Raw genomic sequence first — 17,427 nt, forward strand, 5'->3', positions numbered from 1 at the left:
CTTGAGTGGTCTAAGAACGTACATTCTATTTTTGGAGGCTGATGGGCAGCAGGTCAAGACAGACAGCAGTGTGTGCGCCACAGAAAGAATTCGTCACTGAGAACCGCCCAGGCATGGCGTACGAGCATTAGTAGAAACGCAGTTTGGAACTTGACATTGGTCCTTCAGAGTGGAAGTATCATCGGGTTGTACAGGCCGTGTAAGTTGTCAGGACATCATGGCAGCTGCTTGAGTGTCCAGAGGATTACAGTCTGCTGGACATGGCGGGGCTCGGTTTTCCCAGTTTTCCAGAGCTCAGCTGGGAGTGAGGGTGGAGGCAGATAGAGATTTACAGAAGGAACTAACATCCCCTAAGAAGGAACTGATACCTTGAGCTCACTTCGTAAATAAATCCAGTATATTCTGAACTTTCATTGAACCTCAAGAGTTAAGAAGGAAAATATCTGCTCTGAAAACCCAAACAGTTTTGTTTGTGGCAAACGCTATCAGAATAATTTGTTAAGAAACTACTTAGAGTGAAGAATGAGGGAAAATATCTTGAAAGTTAAATTCCTTCCCTAAGAAAAAAAAGCTGCTTAGCTTTATATACCTAAGCTCAGAAGAAAATGTCTGCAATACCATCACTGTTGAGCATTCTGAATAACTAATAGATTGGGCTATTTTCTTTTGGCAGGATGGGAAACACAAAATTCAAGAGGAAAATGTTAAACCAAAAGAGGCCCTGGACGAAAGCCACAGGTGTTTGTTAATCAAGTACTAACCAAGATAGAACGCTAGTTTGGGGCGGCACAAAGGGGGAGCGTTTGATATATTCTGGCAGTGGCACAGACCAGACAACGACTTGTAATAGTAACACTCCAGAAAGACATTTTGAAGGGGGAATGAATAAATCAACCAGAGAACACATACTAACCCACGCCCACTTAGTCCATTTCAAGAAGAAAGGTGACAGAGCTGTCCTCTGACTCTTCCCCGGTTAATCCCCAAATTCAAATGATCGCTTCAGCGATCATTTCTCATCTTTACTGGGTTGGTATCACAGAAGAACGAAGTACAAATCATAGCAATTCTTAGGTTTTTTGGGTTTTGTTTTTGTTTTAAGATTTTTTTTTTTTTTTTTTTTTTTTTTTTGTCAGTCAGAGAGAGAGAGGAGAGAGAGCGAGCACAGGCAGACAGAATGGCAGGCAGAGGCAGAGGGAGAAGCAGGCTCCCTGCTGAGCAAGGAGCCCGATGTGGGACTCGATCCCAGGACGCTGGGATCATGACCTGAGCAGAAGGCAGCTGCTTAACCAACTGAGCCTCCCAGGCGTCCCCAATTCTTAGGTTCTTAAATGAGCTCCAGTATGGCTTGTTTCCCCCACGTGCTGTGTGAAAGGCAGCTCTGTTTCCAGTAAATCCTCTTATTTTCTTCGTGTCCTTTCTCTTAAGGGTCTCCAAAAGCTTCACTTGATGCCTTTTTCTTAACTCTTTCATCTGCTCACTATGAAAACCATAGGATTATTCAAGGAAGTTGCCTTTGAATAATTATTTTAGCAGGTGGAAATAGAACAAAATATTACACAGTGCCCCTGCATTAAAAAATGAAGGCGATCCAACTGTACAACATTCTGGAAGAGGCAAAACCATGGAGACCGTGCTTGCCAGGGGCTCGGGGTATGATGGATTTTTTAGGACCGCGAAAACACTTCCATGGGGCTGCGGTGATAGATAACGTGTCCTCCAATTGTCCAGACCCCTAGAATGTACGAGACCAAGAGTGAGCCCTAATGCAGCCCGCAGACTGAGTAGTTATGATGTGTTACTGTAGGTTCATCCGTTGTCGCATTGTTTACCACCCCCCCCCCCCCGGTGTGGAATGTTGATGTTGGGGGAGGTGGAAGGGCCCACGAGGCATATGCGGAATGTCAGGACCTTCTGCTCAGTTTTGCTGTGAACCTAAAACTGCTCCAGAATCAGTCTGTTATAAGAACAGCAGCAGCCATGGTTAGTAATGAGAAAGATCCTATAGCGGGGCTTGGAGAGAACTATACTGCGTACATTTTGGCAGCTGTCCCTCTCCAGGCTTTGATGCCTCAAGAATGAGGTAGTGTGGGGGCGCCTGGGTGGCTCAGTGGGTTAAGGCCTCTGCCTTCAGCTCAGGTCATGATCCCAGGGTCCTGGGATCGAGCCCCACATTGGGCTCTCTGCTCAGCAGGGAGCCTGCTTCCTCCCTTCTCTCTCTCTCTACCTGCCTCTCTCTCTGCCTACTTGTGATCTGTCAAATAAATAAATAAATAAAATCTTTAAAAAAAAAAAAAAGAATGAGGTAGTGTGCCACCTGAGCAAAGTCACTGCTGGAGAAGTTAAATCAACACAGTTCCAACAAAAAGACTCCTTATGCAGGTACTTGACCTCCAAGGCCAGAATGATTCCAAAGCCTTTAAGTTTACTCCCTAAGAGCACATGGCCTGATTGAGGACTAACCTTAAATGACCCTGCAGATCAGCATGGGCCAAAGAAAAGAACTAGAAAGGCTGTAAAATTAATGAGGGCTTAAAAGAGCCTTTCAAGAATCAGCCCCATTCCAGACTAGAACTAAGTCATTTACAATCAGGAGACCTTACAAGCAAGCATCTGATTTCAGCCCTGGGAATATAAGACACTATCTTCTACCTATATAGTGCCCTGCAGCTTAAATAGTGTGTTTCACATTCGTTATCTCCTTAAAAATGTAATTCTCCAGAAGAGAAAACTGGGGAGCACAGAGAAGTAAGATGGCCCACCTAAGCGGCTTCTGCTTCTCATGTCTTCTTTGTTGAAGTCCTTTGCTCTATGTAATAGCTGCTTCCAGAGCCTGTCCTGGCCAGAGCAACAATCCTAAAACATGGCCAGGTTTCTTGGGATTCAAGTCCGAGGAACAGCTTGGACACCTGGTCACACTGGTGGTCACACTGCCCCTCGGTGGAAGAGAATCAGAACCACTGTGGATCTGTGGTGTATTATCCCCAGAACTGCTTCTCCTCTTAAATTCTGTTTTCAAATTGGAAAAATGAGGGTGAGCTTAGCTAGGCCTCAGGAAGAAATAGTTCAGCCTGAATGGGTACTCCTGTGACAATCTCATTCCTTCCCCTTACCCTGATTAATTTGCTAAAGTTGACATTTTAAGGACATTTGGAAGAGAGGAACTAATACAGGACATATACTGGGTAGATTTCTATAATATCATAATAAAAGATACTAAAATGAATAGCATTGGCCATTGGAGTTTTACAGGCTGGGATACAAGGCTAAACTATTTTCTTGGTAGTGAAAACGAAGCATACATACAGTATAACTCCAAGTCTGTTTTTAAGCAGGAACTATAATTTAAGTCAAGGATCAGAGTCTGCTAATAAGATCTAGCCACCAAAATTTCCTCTCCTTGGAGGTCAAGATTAACAGTTATGTCAACAACGTAAAAGAACCGTGGTGCTGCTTTTCCTGTGCTTTTGCAATGATTCACATAGAAATATAATAAGTTGCTGTTTTTTTCCTGTTTTTAATTTTCCATTGTAGGCTGCCGTCTCCCCCTGAGGATGAACAGGTAATGGCTCCCCCCACCCCACCCCACCCCGCTCTCAGACACCTCGAATGAATTCTGTAGTCACCTGTACTGTCCCTGGCTGTACAAAGGCAGCGTGGAAAGTCGGTGAATGCACACAGGCATACAAGGGGCTCCCCCTTGTAACAATACTCTTACAAGTGCATTTGCCTAAACTGTCGCCTGCCTGAAGTCGCAGAGCTCTGAGCCGTTTACTAAGTAAACCGCAGGTCTCGCTTCTTACTTGAAAGTCTCTTTGCCATACTGTGGGACCTAAGAGAGCTCACTGTACCTCTTTCCCCCATAGTTTTTCCTTCCATAAAAAAGACTTAGTGATCACTTGGAAATAAACAAATATAAATGGTTGTGAGATACTTTGCAAGTAACACAGGCTATGACAGCCTGCAGAGAAAGAGGATAAGTGTGGCTATGACTGCGCCCATCCGTCGTCCATGAGATACCAAAAAAGCCTCCTGCCTTCCCTTCTTGATGATACAGCAGGACAAGAGAGATGGGGCTTTTTTTTTTTTTTAACTTACTACTTCACACTTGTATCCTTGAATTTTCTTTTTAGAAATAAAATCATGTTACTTTTTTATAAAAATGAAAAGAGCTCCAAGAATATTGATGGGATTCCCAGGGCTGCGTTAAGGAGTTAGAACCATATATAATTTGTTTCTTTGGTTTCCAGATAGTTTGTAGTGTGGTTCTATTCATTTTGTGATTAGAAAAATGAATATTCTGCAAGTATTACTGTTTCTGGGCTAAGAGACACTAACTCGCTCAATGTGTGGTTTAGAATCAGCTGCTGCTCTCTGAGAAGCCACAGACGTGTCAGCTGTGCCGGGAAGGCAGCGGCCGAACCAAGGTAACAGTGCGGAGGCCCAAACGGGTTCTTCACAGGGATGGCCCTTTCAGTACTCGGGGCTTTGCTGTGTAGAGTACAGAGTGGGGAGAAGAGCAAAAGCAAGCAAGCATTTATAAAATACCTGTTTAAAAAATATGGGGTTTTTTTTCCAGCCATAGTAAGTCATATCAGTTAAATCCCCATTAAAATAAATATAAGTAATTTAAAAGATAAACTTATAACTAAAGGTCTATTGAGTGCCTATTGTGTGGAATGTGCTATTTCCCGTGCTCAAGAAAGAATAATGAACCAGCATGGACCAAGTCCCTGTCGTAAAGCTTGTCGCCTTTGTGTCATCAGTTTATGGACGAAGCACCTTGGGCTCAGAGATTTTAGGCACATTTCTCAAAGTTCCTCAGGTCGTAAGTGGCAAAGCCCGGCTGTAGCCTGACTTTGGCCCCTAAATCTATACTCCTCTGATACTTCCTCCTGCCTAGAACAAATCAGATAGTTTGGGGCGGGCGGGATTCTCTGACATTCAGATGACTTGGAGAATCGGCCTCTGCCAGGCCACTGCGCCCTGTCCACCAAACCGCGTGCTTTCCCCTTGGGCCCGCGGGGTCTCTGGCAGAGCGCTCGGCCGAGGCAGAGAGAAGGAAGCGTTCGTGTCCGGTGGGTGGTCCGATGGCGGCTCTTGGACCTGCTGCCACTGCTGGCCCCCAGCACGGCATTCGGTGCCCGTTTCATTGTCGATGCTCAAAAATGGACAAATGACTGTAAGAAACAAGTGCTTGGAGGAGAGAAGGGAATGTGCCCAGATTCTGGACGGCAGCCTCCGCGCTGCCGTTGGTGACCTTGCTTTGCTGCCTTTTAGCGAGCAAAGTCATAATATGACCTAGTCTCAAGTGAGCAGAATCCGATCAAGGTGAACCTGCCTCTCTAGAATTAGAACTGGAATTCTAGACATATTTCCCGAAATGAAGGAACAGCTCATCTAATTCGGGCTTTTCTGAGCTGTGCAGGATAACGGCAGTATGTCAGAGGGAAGTTCCTCTCGGGCTTTCAAATGAGAGTGGCCCCTCCCTCTACCGCACTGTCGGGAAGGCAAATTGTTTGGGAGAAAGTGGCATTATTAACGGGGACAATTACCCTTCACAGGCTTTATACGGGGACCCTTGGAGCTCTGTGGGCACCACCCTGTCACAGCCTTTCCAGTGACACTGCCGGAGTGACCCACGTGCTGCCCCATTGCGTGACCACGAAAAAGTCAAAATGCTTCATAGACTGATTGCCCTATAAAGAGGATGCAGGGGGCTGTGCTCCTGCCGCACTGATAGCCCAAAGGATGTGCTTATAGAGCTTTCCAGGAAAGCATTAAGTGCATCAGTGTATCAGGAAGTACTTTGGGTTCATACTCAGCAACATTTTTAACCCTAGGCTGGCTACCCGGCCCATCACCTGGCCACTCACTGCCTCATTTGGAGTATTCTTAGATACTTCCAAACTGATTTTGGAATTAGCCCCCCGAAAGTGAGTGTAATGAATGAAAGTATTCTAAAGATACATTATTTGTGTACTATATGTTCTTTGGAATTCTGTGGCACTACTTCTCCTCATTTAGATCTAAGAATGAGATGGTAAGCTTCTTCGTAGACAGACTGTGCTTGGTCAGATACCATCTGGCACTTAGCAAACATTCAGTCAATACTGGACGAGGCATTGCGCATCTCTCGTATGTGGCCATTTATAGCCCATGTATCTGTATGCCGTGCACTTCTGTTACCCACCTAACCTCCCTCATCTCCTCGCAGAATGTGTGTAAGAACTGCAGAGGGACTTTCTGTAATGCCTGCTCAACAAACGAACTGCCTCTTCCTTCAAGTATCAAGCCTGAGCGAGTTTGCAATCCCTGCCACGAGCATCTGATGAAACAGTACTCCACCAGCCCATCGTAAGACCGGAAGCCGAGACCTGGACCAGTGTCTGCACCCATGTTAGATGCCAGGATCTCCTAGAGCCCAGAACTTAAGAGTCAGCTCCAGCATTGATAGGAATGATTTAAATAAACCGGGTCCAGGGAGAAAAGGCAGTGGTTGGGGGTGCTGGAAGGTTTGCTCAGTTACCCTAATGACTGTATGAATAAAAGTTACTCAGCTGAGCCTCTCTCTTCTAAATCTTAAACAATCCCACCTTTGAAGGCTTTATTTTTTAGCATGTCTTTGGAGGAGCTATTTTTATGAATAGTGATAATACTGGCATGGACATAATAGGAGAGAGGGTCCATACAGATTTAAAAAAAAAAAAAATGATCATCTCCTTCTTTTACATTTGCAAATTCAAGGGGGAAAGATAAATGTTAACAGATCAAAATTTAGATGTCTTCTATTATCCCCAGGTGCTGCTAGACATAAACGGTTTCCTCTTCACCCCCACGAACTACCTCTTTAAAGTATCTCTACCAAACTGTGAACCCAAACTCAGGGAAAAGAAATTATAGAGTAATATAAATTTTGAATGTACTTAAAACAATGTAATTTATTACAGTTTCAGGACCTGAAAGGTCCTGGCCTTACAAGTGTTTTCAGTATCTGAGTAAGAGGAACATTTGCCATTTCTCCACTTAATGACTTCAGAAATCAGTATCTGCCCTTTTCAGAATGTCCTCCTGCAAAATAGAAGCCAGCTCCGTTCCTAAGCCTTCCCTGCTCTCCCAAGTCATAAGGACAACTGTGTTTTAAAGATAAGGTTTGAGTTTTGCAAATAGGAAGTATTGAAAGCAAAGGTTAGGCAGGTGTAAAGTAAAACAATTTTAATTTGTCCGTGGCTGAGATCAGTTAGCTCAGAATATTTATTTTCTTGACTAAGGGGTACCTTTCTGAGCCAAGAATTAGAACTGGTAGATTTTTTGGAAAGTGTGATTCTTAAAACATCTCTTCATATCAAACCCTTTGGCGAAAATTGGGGGAAGTGCCTTCCACAAGGGAAGAAAAACAGTGGTATGTGCTATTTTGATTATGTTACATGTGTCTAGGTTATTAATTACAATTAAGACCTAAGAAGATGCGGATTCTGTAACTGGTTTAAGATTCTGGGGTGGAAATATCCTGGAACCATTATACTTGACAAATTCGCCTCAAAAGGGTTATAGCCTGGAAAAGAGTTGTTATTCCAAAAGTCTGGCCTGTTACATGGTGAAGCTGAGCTTTTAAAAGTACTAGGGAAAAATAAAATCTAATAATTCTAGCCTCGGTTGTTGACTGTTATTATCCCTTTGGAATAACTGTGTGTGTGTGTGTGTTCCTCATCTTATTTTTGGCCATCTGCATGTTCTCAGCGCTGTTCTAGGTGCTACAGGTAATGTGGGGAATTATCCCTAATTAGCAAAAAGCTATTTTATAACTAGTTTTGTATCAAATTGCAAAGAGGAGGCAACTCAGTACCTGGTGTGAGGAAGAATACGTAATTAGCCACTTGAGATTTTTATTGTGACTTAACACACAAAGCTATTTAGGCTTTTTCTTTTTTTTATCCCCCCCGACAAATCTCCAAAGATCTCTTGGTGCAGCTGGTCCACAAAAGCAAGGAAACCAAGTCATGAATGCCTTGATTTCGTGTTAGTTGTCTTCCTTAAAAATTGTGCTTTCCAGTATTCACAGTGTACACCAACAAGAATACCATTCTTAGGAATAAAAGAGGCAAAGATCTTTATGCTAAAGACTACAGAGCGTTGCCTAAAGAAATTAAAGATCACAACAAACGGGAGGACACACCATGTTTATGGATTGGAAGACGATATTGTTCAGATGTCAATATTACTCAAAACCATCTACAGATCCCATGTGATCCTATCAAAAACCCAACATTTTTTGCAGAAATAAAAGCACCTATGCTAAATTCATATGGAATCCCAGGGGACACCCAAATAGCCAAAACAATCTTGAAAAAGAACAAAGTTGGAGGTCTCATTTCTTATGTCAAAACTTAGTACAAAGCTACAGTGATCAAAACGGTATGGTTTTTTAAAAAAGTATGGTACTGGCTTAAAGACCTAGACCAATGGAATAGGAGAGCTTAGAAATACACCTTTATATATATGGTCTAAGGATTTTTGAGAAGGGTGCCAAGACCAGAAGGGACTTGAAGGACAGTGTTTTCAACAAATTGGGTGAGAAAATTGGATGTCCACAAGCAAGGGGAAAAAGTGGGACCTCTACTACAACATATACAAATATTAACTCCAAACTGTTCAAAGATCTAAACAAATGAGCTAGAACCAGAGCTAGGGGGAAAAAAACAGGAAAAGATTCATATTAGATTTGGCAATAATTTATTGGATAAGACACCAAAAGCACAGGCAACAACAATAATGAAAAAAACATGGGTTGGACTTTCATCAGAATCGTGGAGAAACTGGTACTCCTGTGTGCTGTTGGCAGGGGTGCGGCCACTGCCGAACAGTATGGCGGTTCCTGAAGAAATTAAAATCACCAGGTAATACAGCAGTTCCCCTTCTGGGTATGCTACATCCAAAAGCGAAAGCAGGGACCCAAACATATTTATACAACTATGTTCATAGCAGCATTTACAACAGCCAAAAGGGGAAGCAACCCAAGTGTCCACCAAGAAGAAACAATGCGGCAGATACATACAATGGGGTATTCAGCCTGAAAAAGGAAGGAAATTGTGACGCATACTACTACACAGATGAATTCTGAGGACATTACAAGTGAAACAAGCCCGTCACAGGACAGCTAGGACTCCATTTGTGTGAGGTCCCTGGAGCGGCCGAATTCAGACACAGTAGAATGGTGGTTGCCGGGGGTTTGAGGGAAGGGGGGGAAGATTCAGCTGGGGAAGATGAATATGGTTTACCACAGTTCTGTCTGCTGAGGGGGTCTAGAAGCAGTGGGCACAACCCGATATCCAATCTTTAATTAGAAACTAAAGCTTGGGGTGCCTGGGTGGCTCAGCCAGTTAAACGTCTGCCTTCTGCTCAGGTCATGATCCTGGGGTCCTGGGATGGAGTCCCGCATCGGGCTCCAGTCCTGCCTCGGGCTCCCTGTTCGGCAGGGAGCCTGCTTCTCCCTCTCCCTTCCCCCTGGTCAGGCTCTCGCTCGCTCTCCTTCAAATAAATAAGATCTTAGAAAAAGAAGAGAGAGAAAGAAAAAACGAAGCTGGGGTTTTGGGGTTTTTTTGTTTTGTTTTGTTGGGTTTTTTTTAAGATTTTACTTGACAGCACAGCAAGGGGGCTGGCAGGCAGGTGGAGAGGGAGAAGCAGGCTCCCCACTGAGCAAGGAGCCCATGCCGGGCTCCAAACCAGGACCCTGGGATCATGACCTGAACTGAAGGCAGACGCTTAACTGAGCCACCCAGGCGCCCCTACAGCTTGGTTTCTAACACCATTATCCATTAAAAGGAACCAGGGCTCTTCGAAGAAATGGCTGATGCTAGATCTGGGACATCTTGTAATGCCAGAAAGTGAGAAAGTAGCATAAAAACCAAGGGGTCAAGGACATTGAAGGGATACAGTGGCCAATAAAAAGCTCCCGGTGGCCAAAGCTTAAGTGTGAGCAACGAAATAATGTAGAATAGGGTTATAAGCCAAAGTACAAAATATCTGAGCTCCTATTAATACAAAAGATTTTAATTAAGTGAGGGAGAAGTGGCACATCTACTCAGAAAATTCCCAAACGATTTTCTATTTCTTCAAAACGAAGCTTAACTTTCCACCTCTTGAATGTGGGCTGTGCTTAGTAACTTGCACAATATAGAAAGTACAATTTTTTTTTAAAGTACAATATAGAAAAAGGAAAAAGGAAATGTATAGTCACCCAGCAAACCCTATCTTGGCCAGGTGATCAAAATTGATGTCAGTGATGAGTTACGCTGCAAACATGAATCTTTAATAAGATGAGTGAAAATGGGACCCTGGTGTTCTTCCTCACCAAATCCTATAACCCCACTGTAACCATGAGAAAAACCTCAAAACTCCACTGAAAGACATTCTACAAAATACCTGACCAGTCAGTACTCCTTAAAATTGTCGAGGTCGTCAGAAACAAGGTCAGAGGTTACAGAGACATGATGATTAAATGTAATGTATCCTGGAACAAGACAGGAGGCAAAAGCCAATAAAATCTAAGTGAACTAAGATACACTGGGAAAGCTGCTGGTCGTTTCGCATTGATCCCCTCAGCATATGGCTGACCTGGAGATTTCCAGAATTCTCGGAGGTCACAGTTTCTGTATCCTGGACCAATGATGATAATTCTCTAGATCTGTTGAGATTCTTCCAAAATGTTAATACTCTTGATGTAACAGGGCAGGGTAAGAATCCAGGACATACTCAAAATAAAACGTAATGGATTAAAAAAAAAATCTAAATGAAGTGTGGAATTTAGTTCATGGTAACGTACTAACATTAGTTGTGACAAATACACTGTACAATGTAAGAGGTGAACAATAGTGAAACTAGATGAGCTACATGTAGGAAATCCATTTTTCCAATATTTTTGTATACCTAAAACTACTCTGAAATGAGATTTACTTAGGGGTACCTGGCTGGTCCAGTCAGTGGGGCACGCATCCCTTGATTTCAGGGGTATGAATTTGCACCCTACATTGGGTGGAGAGATTACTAAGGAAAAGCAAAATCTAAAAAAAATTTCCTTAAATAAAAAAAAGGGTACTTTCATACTCAAAGATCTAAACTTAATGGAACTTAACTCCCTAAATGTTTATTTCCAAATAGAAGTTTCCTCAGAATGGGGATTTTAAGTCAGATTTATAGCTCAGTGTAAGTCAATAAAGATGTATGATGAAACTCTTAAAAGAGAATTTAACCGTTCTATGAAAGGACCCCAGGTATGAACTAGTGATTTTAAAGTAGTTCTTGGGGTCACTATTATAGCCTTATTTTAGCTTTGCTCAACAGAAAAGGTAGGCCCTTTTGAAAGAATTGTATTTCAGAAGTGACCAAATTTTGATTTATAATAAAACACTTTTCAAATAACTTAGCCTAATATATCCCCTTAATGGTCCCTCAAGTCAAATCTTAAGGCTTCTTAGACATTTCTTGGACATTACTGAATCTTTTATTCTCAACATCCCTGAGGACAATTAATTTTGTTAACACATTACTTTTGTACAGAGAGTTTTATATGCATGTCAGTCTACCAAATCAGAAATTAAATATCTGGCATGTACAATTTCTACACCTCGAATAAAAGTCAAATTTTATCCAAAGACAGCATATTGAAACAAAAAGTTATTTAAAAAACAGAGCCAGTGACCAGTTGTAAGCATTGCTGAGGATGTCGTAGTCCTAAGAGTTATTAATTACGCTTGGTAGAGAGGGAGCACTCAGGCCTCCAACAGGCAGAGAGGACAGAAAAGCTATAGAAGGGACACCTGGGTAGCTCAGTGGGTTAAAGCCTCTGCCTTTGGCTCAGAGTCCTGGGATCGAGCCCCACATTGGGCTCTCTGCTCAGCAGGGAGACTGCTTCCCCCTCTCTCTCTGCCTGCCTCTCTGCCTACTTGTGATGTCATCTTTCAAATAAATAAATAAAATCTTTAAAAAAAGAAAGAAAGAAAGAAGAAAAGCTATAGACGTCCCCAAGCAGCAACATCGCCTTACCATTTTGGGGTGCTGCTTTTTGACACAAATGCATCATTCATATTCAATTATAAGGTCTATCAAAAATAATTTATTCTTTAAATAAATTTAAAGTTCATTAAAAGCAGGTTAAAGTTTTTAAAGTTAAAAGCTTTAAAACTTAGGAGCACCTGGGTGGCTCAGTGGGTTAAAGTCTCTGCCTTCGGCTCAGGTCATGATCCCAGGGTCCTGGGATGGAGCCCCACATGGGGCTCTCTGCTCAGCAGGGAGCCTGCTTCCTCCTCTCTCTGCCTGCTTTTCTGCCTACTTGTGATCTCTGTCAAATAAATAAATAAAATCTTAAAAAAAAAAAAAAACTTAAAAATTTAAAGCAGGTTAAAAATTAGCCCAACAGTATAACTTGTATTCCCCCATTTGCTTTCTTGACAAGACCAAGAGATAAAGGAGTACCGCAGCCGGCCTATCAGAGACTGTGAAAAACTCAGTGTGTCCTTAACTCTTGGTCTTTATTATCAAATGCCATCGTCAAGTAGCAGAAAGGTTAGTTAGAACCAGGTATGTTTTGGGATCACAGGTCTTTGAAAATACTTGGGAAATTTCACCTGCGGCCTTCAAATTCAGTCTGGATCACTTTAAAGACTTTCTTAAATGTACCATAGTGATCCTTGAGAGTTTCACTGAGTCCATTCATATTCTAGTCCACACTGGCTCCATGGCTTCCCCAAGTACTTTCAAAAGCATTTCACTACAATGGCCTGATCCTGACACAAAACCTAGCAGCCATAAAAGGGGAGATTTAAGAGATGCACCACATAGGGGTGCGTGGATGGCTCAACTGGTTCAGCACCTGGCTCCTGAATTTGCTCAGGTCATGATTTCAGGGGCGTGAGATCAAGACCCGTGTCACACTCCACGTTCAACATGGAGGCTGCTTGGGATTCTCTCTCCCTCTCCCGCTGCCCCTCCCCTACTCCTATGCTCTCCAAAATAATAAATAAGAATTACACCACGCAGGGACACCTGGGTGGCTCAGTGAGCTAAGCATCCGCCTTTGGCTCCGGTCATGATCCTAGGGTCCTAAGATAAGAGTCCCACATCAGGCTCCCTGCTCAATGGGGAGCCTGCTTCTCCCTCTGCCTGCTGCTGCTGCTGCTCTCTCTCTGATAAATAAATAAATATATATTTTTTTAAACCTTAAAAAAAAATTATACCACACAAAAATATTTTCTGCCATGACTAGCAAACAAAATGGCAAAGCGCTGAGGGGAAAGGTATTTAGTTAGCTCATTGTAAGAACAAAGGGCTCCTATTAAGAAAAAAAATCAAACACAACAGAAAAGTGGTCAATAAACATCATAGGAAGGCAACTGACAAAATTCAGTTCATGGAGACCTTTACAGGTTAATCTTATTTCTTCAAATAAGGGCAAAAGATATGGAAAGGGGAACATACAGGTTAAAAGAAATAATAGGCACTTCATTTTCACTAAAGAAGGTATTTGTGGCCTTCTTTAGGCCACAAATATATATGGCCAAGAAGCTTAAGAAAAAAGGTTCAACATTATCAGTTGTCATGAACAGCAAATTAAAGCCACAATTAAATAACCACTACACACAGAATGGCTAAAATCGCAAGCTGGCACCAAACGGTGAGGATGTGGACCTAGTCTCCACCTTCCAGAATGCCTTATTCACGAAGGCTAGAAGACTAGGAACTAGATTCCTCAGAATTCCCTGCCAGCAGGGTTTTGCATTACATTCTGCCTATAAGAGAGACTCACACAAGCTTTGCACAGTGGGAGAGAAGCAGAAACTACAATATTTTTCCTTGCCACTGGCAAGCATGTCATGTGCTTTGGCAAACATTAGATTTAAGATGCTTCCGGAAGCTTCTGGTATTCCTCCTGTGAATTATTTCATTTCAGTGGTGAATATGTAGCTGAATCACAGTCAGCCATTTCCGCAACTCCTACAAATCCTGATTTCCTGAAAGCCATCAGCAGCTTTGTTTAACCTTCATCCTCAAGGCCTTTGTTTCCTTAGCAAAAATTTGACACATATTCCTTATAAGGCATGAAATCCATAATTAGAAACTTAAAATGAATAACATAAATACTAATGTAATTATTTTAGTTGATAATTAAAATTTTCCTTAAAAATATTAGGTTGTAATTCTTTTCAATTAGGATATAATTTAAATGTCTGGTTCTAGGGCACCTGGGTGGCTCAGTGGGTTAAGCCGCTGCCTTCGGCTCAGGTCATGATCTCAGGGTCCTGGGATTGAGTCCCGCATCGGGCTCTCAGCAGGGGGCCTGCTTCCCTTCCTCTCTCTCTGCCTGCCTCTCTGCCTACTTGTGACCTCTCTCTGTCAAATAAATAAATAAATCTTAAAAAAAAAAAAAAGTCTGGTTCTAAAATAATTTTATTTCAACATTTTGCTTTAATAGCTATAAGGACTAAAAAAAGACATCTCACAAAAATATGTAGATAAAAATAGAAGATGTACCTCATTAGCTATGCTTACTAAATAATAATATGCAAGAAAATTATGATATGCAGAAAATTATGAAACTTTCTAGAACACTAATACCCAAATAAAATGGAAACAGATCTTGAGTTCTTGGATAGAAAGGTTTAATATTATAAAGACTATAATTTTCCCAAAAATAATCTACTGGAACTCTCATATTGTTGGTTTTACAAAATAGGATGACCACTTAAGAAAAAAGTATGTCAATTTCTAGTAAACTTAAAACTACATCTATCTTACAACTCAGGTTATTCAACTAAATACTACCCAGAAGAAATTAAAATGTAGATCCACAAAAAGGCTTGCATAAGAATGTTCATAGCCACTTTATTCACAGGAGCCAAAACTAGAAACAGCCTACTGTCCATCAATTGTTCATCTAAGTGAAAGGTTAAACTGTGGTAGTTTCCGATAATGGAATACTACTCGGCAACGAAAACGGAACAAAAAGCTGAAAAAGATGACTCTCAAAACATGCTGAGTTAAACTTTACACTGTATGATTCCATTTATATGAAAATTCTAGAATAGGTCAACTAATCTATGGCAAAAAAAAAAAAAATTCTAACAGGAAGAGGGGATGGGAAAGGTGCAGGACTTTACTGGGCGAAGAAACCTTGTGATGTGATGGACATGTTCCACAACCTGCCAGAGGTTACACAATTGTACATTAAACTCATCACGTGACAGGTACACTTAACACTTGTTCACTATAAATTTCACCTCAAGGAAAAACTCTACAGTATGTATTTCAAAAAGCTTAAGAGTTAAGTATGTCTACAACTTTGATATCTATAAAGAAAAAATGGGACGCCTGAGTGGCTCAGTTGGTTAAGCAGCTGCCTTCAGCTCGGGTCATGATCCCAGCGTCCTGGGATCAAGTCCCACATCGGGCTCCTTGCTCAGCAGGGAGCCTGCTTCTCCCTCTGCCTCTGCCTGCCACTCTGTCTGCCTGTGCTCACTCTCTCCCCCCTCTCTGATAAATAAATAAAATCTTTAAAAAAGAAAAAAAGACAGGGTGCCTGGGTGGCTCAGTTGGTTAAGCAACTGCCTTCGGCTCAGGTCCCGGTCCCGGAGTCCTGAGATCGAGTCCCGCATCAGGCTCCCAGCTCCGGGAGTCTGCTTCTCCCTCTGACCTTCTCCCCTCTCGTGCTCTCTCTCACTGTCTCTCTCTCAAGTAAATAAATAAAAATCCTTAAAAAAAAGAGAGAAAAAAAGACGGATATAGATGCACAGATATGATGAAGAAAGTATGACAAAATATTACTTGTAGAATCTAGGTGTAGGTGTACATATGTTTATAATTTATTCTCTATGCTCAAAATTTTTTATTTAAAAATGTTGGAGCAGAGTCATAATAATCAACTGCAACGTAAGGACTGCTGTTTAGATCCTGATTCAAATAAAACTTTTTAAAAAATCACTTTTCAGAAAGCTATTTTTGACAAGAAGTTAGTATTTTTAGGAATGGTGGTTTTTAAGTCCTTTTTAAGAAAGAGATGCATGCTGAAATAGGGTCATATGTTATGAGGCTAGGTCTTGGATTTGCTTTAAGATTGATATGAAGAGATAAGTAGACAGGCATAACAAGGGAGGGACAAATGGGGTTAGGATACGAAGACAATTCACAGAAAAGGAAACCCCAGAAGTCTTAAACATGAAATGCTACCTCCTAAGAGAATACCACTGCAGTTTTTTTAAACCAGTCAGATTGGCAAATAGATTGCTAATATGCTGTGTTAGTGAGGCTATGGGAAAATGGACACTTGCGCTGCTGGTGTAAACTAAGAAAACATAAATTATTGTTACAAGTTTAATTTTAGATATAAATTACAAGTGCACATACTCTGACCATTTATCCTAGAGAAATTGGTGTATGTACAAAATGACATAAATTTATACAAGATAATTCATTTCAGCATTACAATAGCAAAAGATTGAAAACAATTCACCTGTTCACCAGTAACGGGCAGGTTAAATTTCATATATCTATACTGTACATTTTAAAAAATGAGAGGATTCGATATATGGATATAAAATGATCTTTGGGATATATTAGAAGGGAAAAAATGGCACAGAATAGCATGTAGAGTTATGCTATAATTTATATTTAAAAAGAAATGAAAATGTCTATTAAATATTTGCTCATCTATACAGTAAACATCACTGGAGGTTTACCTGGAAACTGGTGACAGGGTTGCCTGAGTAGGAGAACTAAGTGGCTAACGTACAGGATGGGAAGCAGACTTCACCGTATACCCTTGTATATCTTTTGAATTTTATTTTGTTCAAAAAATAAAATGCAATTTACAAATCACCCCACCATTTATTTTCATGTCATCAAGGTTTAAGAACGAAACTAAACCTTCCTATATCCCTGTCCTAAAATTCAGGAAGAAAACCACCGTAAGAAACTGGGCAAAAGCTCTAAAGAGACATCTCACCAAAGACAATACGCAGATACAAATAAATACATAAAAAAGAGGCTCACCGTCTTGGGTCATTATGGAACTGCAAAATCAAACAAGATAGCCAGTGAACACCTAGGACAACAGCTCAAATTCCAAACACTGACAACACCCAGTGTTGCCAAGGAACTGCTACAGGAACTCGCACTCACTGCTAGTGGGAATGCAAAACGACACAGTTACCTTGGAAGAGTCTGGCAGTTTCTTACAAAACTAAACATAGTCTTACCCATGATCCAGCAGTCGTCCTCGTTGGTAGTTACCCAAATGAGCTGAAATCTTACGTACACACAGAATCCTACACAGGAATGTCTTATCGCGGCTTCATTCCCTTCCCGCAAACCTCAGAGTCTCATCTAGTCTGGATCGAGGGAAAACCTATTCCTACTACACATTGTTTTTGTAAAGCC

General features: G+C 41.5%; 1 protein-coding gene across 8 annotated transcripts in view; it reads left to right on the plus strand.

Annotated features, from left to right (window-relative positions):
* RUFY3 (RUN and FYVE domain containing 3) overlaps positions 1–7,649 on the plus strand; it is an 82,408-nt gene extending 74,759 nt beyond the window's left edge. For 3 of the 8 annotated variants that reach the window (XM_045079839.1, XM_013063414.2, XM_004766307.3), the window contains 4 exons: positions 674–738; positions 3,535–3,562; positions 4,359–4,427; positions 6,218–7,649. In XM_045079839.1, the coding sequence (XP_044935774.1) occupies positions 674–738; positions 3,535–3,562; positions 4,359–4,427; positions 6,218–6,361 (306 nt within the window). In that variant the 3' untranslated portion in view covers positions 6,362–7,649. Of the gene's footprint in view, positions 1–37; positions 200–673; positions 739–3,534; positions 3,563–4,358; positions 4,428–6,217 lie in introns of those variants that run through there. The other 5 variants (XM_045079842.1, XM_045079841.1, XM_045079843.1 and 2 more) reach the window with 3 other exon arrangements.
* The last annotated feature ends 9,778 nt before the right edge of the window (positions 7,650–17,427 follow it).

Source organism: Mustela putorius, unplaced genomic scaffold, assembly GCF_011764305.1.
Source record: "Mustela putorius furo isolate JIRA1106 unplaced genomic scaffold, ASM1176430v1.1 tig00000430_pilon_pilon_pilon, whole genome shotgun sequence".
In the NCBI taxonomy this organism is placed as follows: Eukaryota; Metazoa; Chordata; class Mammalia; order Carnivora; family Mustelidae; genus Mustela; species Mustela putorius.